General features: G+C 35.6%; 1 protein-coding gene across 1 annotated transcript; it reads right to left on the bottom strand.

Annotated features, from left to right (window-relative positions):
• Window positions 1–646: 646 nt before the first annotated feature.
• LOC103209051 (olfactory receptor 2G6-like) lies at window positions 647–1,573 on the bottom strand. The gene has a single exon (XM_007954818.2). The coding sequence runs from the start codon at window positions 1,571–1,573 to the stop codon at window positions 647–649; it is 927 nt and encodes a 308-aa protein (XP_007953009.2).
• Window positions 1,574–4,544: the final 2,971 nt, after the last annotated feature.

Genomic DNA, 4,544 nt, shown 5'->3' with positions numbered 1-4,544 from the left:
GAGAAACTTATGGATCACAACATACATCCCCAACTAATCATGGCTACTGTGCAATCCCAAGCAGCATTTTGTTCTGTTGTGCATGAAGTCTTTGTGTGTTATGAGCCAACTTGATGGCAGCTAACAGCCACAACTGCTCAAAAAATGTTTGATGGGGATTTATATATTGAATACATTATGCAGCTTATAATTACTATTTGAATATATAATGTACACAATCTAAAACTAAATTTAAGTGTAAAACCTAACTTTTCCAAGAATGTAACATTAGATTTACAATCAAAATGAAGTGTAACCTCTCCAAAATGTATATATAGACTTTCAGAAATTTTATCTTTGAAGATAAAAAACACTGCTTTATTTAGCATTATCATTATAAGAGCCTCTCAAATATAAACACAGTCATATTTGTTAGTAACCATGAAAGAAAATAAACAAATCACTCAAAGCCATGTAACTAGCCAGAGAAAGAGTCACTATAAGTATCTTTAGCTAATCTCAATTATCTAACCCTTGTAAATTTGACATAATAATATATATACACATGAGATAGGCTACTCAGAAATAAAAGAGATATTATCATTTTTTAGAATTGAAAGTATCTTGTGGTATTTTCTCTTAAACTCTTCTCCATTTGCCTTTTTCTTTACTCTTTCCACATCATCTTCTTCAGTGCCTCTTTCACATCTTTATTCCGTAATGTGTAGATAAAAGGATTCAGAGTTGGAGTGACAACTCCATAGAATAAAGCCATGAACTTGTCCTGGTACTGTGAAGTGGTGGAAGTGGGCTTCAGATACATGGCAATAGCAGTACCAAAGAAGAGGAACACCACAACCAAGTGGGAAGAGCAAGTCCCCAGAGCCTTCTGGCATCCTTCAGATGCCCTGATCTTCCACAAGGACTGTGCAATGAAGCCATAGGAAATAAGAATGAGAGAGAGGGGCACCAGGAAGAAAAATACACTGACCAAGAAGAGCTCCATCTGATTGGCTGTGGTGTCTACACAGGAGAGTTTGAGGAGAACTGGCACTTCACAGAAGACATGGTCTATGACATTCTGTCCACACAGAGGAACCTGAGTGATGAGCACAGTCTGTACCAATGAGCTGGTCAAGCCAGTCAGCCAGGTCATGGCCACCAGTTGGAAACAGAAGCGTGGATGCATGATAACAGCATAGCGCAGAGGCTGACATATAGCAGCATAGCGGTCAACAGCCATAACTACAAGAAGGATGCACTCTGCGGAGCCCATTGCCGAGGCCACATAGAGTTGACCAACACAACCACCATAAGTGATTGTCTTCTCTGGGCCCTTCAAGTTAAACAACAACTGGGGGACTGTACTGGTGGTGTAGCAGAGATCCATGAAAGACAAGTGACTAAGGAAGAAGTACATAGGGGTATGGAGTCTGGGATCCAGACAAGCCAAAATAAGGATAGCCATATTGCCAAGCAGAGTCAGCAAATAGAAAATCATAGTGATAATGAAGAGGGTTGTCTCTAACAGAGGATGGCCAGAGAAACCCAGCAGAAAAAATTCACTGAAGAAGCTGATGTTTGAGCTGACCATTATCTTTCATTGCATTGCTACCAGCAGAGAAACATATATTTTCATACATAAATACTTGAGGTGGATAGAAACCAATAGTTTCAACTTCTTTTCTGGATGTCACAATGATGAAATAATGACACCATATTCCTGAGTTGCTTTTAATCCTTGAACTGAAAATAAGCATCACAAATTTAAACTCTCATGCTGTTCTTTTGCCCACATCATTATACTCTCCTGCCTTCCCTAGGATTTTTCTCTTTTACTAACTTTATGCATCTACGATATGTATACCTATCATTTCACCTCCATTTCCTAAGCTCTGCTTTTAAATCTGCACATATCTTCCATATTTTTGAGAATTAGCAATGCTTAGATTTCATTTGGCCTCTCTCTTTCTGTTCTGCACTCCTATTCTAAATGAGGCTGTTAAGTTACATGGCTTCACTATCTACATGTAATCAGAAGAGTAAATTTTCTGATTTTACAGTTGTATGTAATCCTTTATAGATGCTTTTTTCCATAAAAAATCCTAAATGCTTTTTTGCACACAGTTGATTTTCAACCAGTTTTTATTTTAGTCACATCTTAAATGTTTTCTGTCCTCTTGCTGTCTTGAAACAGATTTACAGTTCTTGAAACAGCAAATCCAAAGGACTATGGATTCATTTCCATTCTGCCTCATTACTCGAAGCAATGAATTACGTTACTCACCATACATTTAGTCTTTAAATTCCAGCCATTATCAAATCCTAAGCACTTTCTTCCTTCCACTCTGGCAGCTTTTATCTCTTGTATATCAAATATTTTCCCTCTTCCTCCCCATTGAGGTCATTTCTATTTTCTGCTTTTTTCTGCCAATAAATACTACTCAACTTTCTCATCAGTCACATGATTTCAATCCATTACTCATTTATATCTATACCATATCTACATCTCCAGTTGTATCAGTTTTGATATTGTAAATATATTCTACAATACCTCTGTGTAAGTATGTATATTTTAATTTCATCCTTTAGTCAATCTGTCTGTGAGCTTATGGCCTGTGATGATAAGTTCCCACCCCAATAGTACCTCCCTTTTTTCAGGCTTCTTGATTGAAATTTCAGCTTCACATCCAACCTCACTCTTTACCACCTCTATCTCTAACAGTATTGTCCCACTACCATACTTTTTATTCATATCCTAACAATACATTGAAATGTGAGTTTTATTAGCTTTTTTTCTCAAATTAAAACCTGATGCATCTTTTCACTTCATAAAAGATTTAGATAAATTTGGCTTTCAAGCATGCCTTGCTCTGTAAACTTCTATGTTATAATGCATATGTATCTTTAGAAATCAATTTGTATTAATCACACACTAACTTATATACCAAACATTTATATATATTCTTACATAGTTTTGCCATATATATTATAAGCATTTTGAAGGAAGGAGCAATCAATGAATTTCAAATGCTATCCAGCCAATCCTGAGTACAAAATAGAAAATATGGTGAAATATGGGCTGATTGCATGATTAAATCTGCCAAAACTAAATGACTATGCCAATTATTTCTTTCTTTTCTTAAACAGAGATGTCTTCCAGTTTTCACTCCTCTGCTTTCCTTTTTCTATAAGCTCTTTCCTGCCAATCTTATCCACATAGAAGCATCTACTCTCATCTTTAATCAGACAATTCAAAACCACATACATATACTTCATGTTTACCTTCCAATCTCACATTTTGCCTACATTTAATTAATTCAAAAAATACAAAGACTGCTGTCTTCCCATTTGTCTGAGTTTCCCTTGAGTAACTGCACCATATTAATCTAGACACCATGGAAGACATTTCTCTTGAGGTATGTTTTCTTCCAAACCAAAGTAAATGTCTCAGAGATTTCATACTACAGCTGTTGCTCAGCTAGAAGGTACCATCTCCCAGTTCTTTACTGGCAAGGAAATTCTTAAACAACACTGCAAGGTATAATAATGAGAAAATGAAAGCCTGCTTGACCACTCTAAAAGTTAGCTATACTGATTATTGAATGTTGAGCTTATTATAATTTCTTAACCCTCTCCTTTTAAAGTTAATTTATAGTTCCTAAAAATTTAATCTAACAGTAAATTATCTATATATTGTTTTCTATACAATAATACACATTCCTCTCATGAAAGAGGAAAATATTGTTTATAACTTTGTTATCAAGTCAAAACAACAATTTTTTCCAAGATAGCATTTCCTCCATAAGGTTCAGTAAGGAGACAGACAATTTTGGATCTCTATACAAATAATTGATTTAGTCATTTCAAACACATGAAACATAAGTATTTGCTAAAATACTGAAGTGCCTGAGGCACTTGACTGCTAACCAGAAGGTTGGCGGTTCAAACCCACTAGCAACTCCTGGGAAGGAAGATGGAGAAATCTACTTCCATAGTGATACCACCTCGGAAAGTCAAGGAGGGGTTGCTACAAGTCAGATCTGACTCCATGGCAGTGAGTCTGTTTTGGTTTTATTTATTTATTTATTTATTTTTGGAATATAATTGATAGTAGAATGTTTCAATTAATTATTCATTTATTATACAAGTGATTGACTTTCTCCTTCTCATATTTATGGGCACATGCACATGAAGAGAAATAAGGCATTATTGACAGAACAGCTAATATCTTTTACCTGAGGTTGAAAGCAGACACTAGGAAAGAGCAAATACCTAAGCTCCTAAAAGGAGTGAAGTCTGATTTTTCTCTAAAATAATGAGAGAAGAAGTCACAAAGAGGCATATATATATTATGTTTACTTGGCCAAGGTCACTTTGGCAAAGGATCCCAAGGAAGCAATTAATACCTGTGTTCACCAGTGTACATTTAGTTAGGAATCACTTAGGGAAAAGAATTCTTGTAGAGCAGATAATTTTGTCACTGTGTTCTTGCTCTTTGCTTAGAAATTATTTGCAGCTTTTAGCAGTCAAGTAAGATGACCAGATGGGATGTGCTATCATCT

The sequence above is a fragment of the Orycteropus afer genome, unplaced genomic scaffold (genome assembly GCF_000298275.1).
Source record: "Orycteropus afer afer isolate SDZICR_OR568_19922 unplaced genomic scaffold, OryAfe1.0 scaffold00474, whole genome shotgun sequence".
NCBI classification, from domain to species: domain Eukaryota; kingdom Metazoa; phylum Chordata; class Mammalia; order Tubulidentata; family Orycteropodidae; genus Orycteropus; species Orycteropus afer.
The sequence above is the reverse complement of the archived record's forward strand: the minus strand, read 5'-3'. Positions and strand labels throughout refer to the sequence as shown.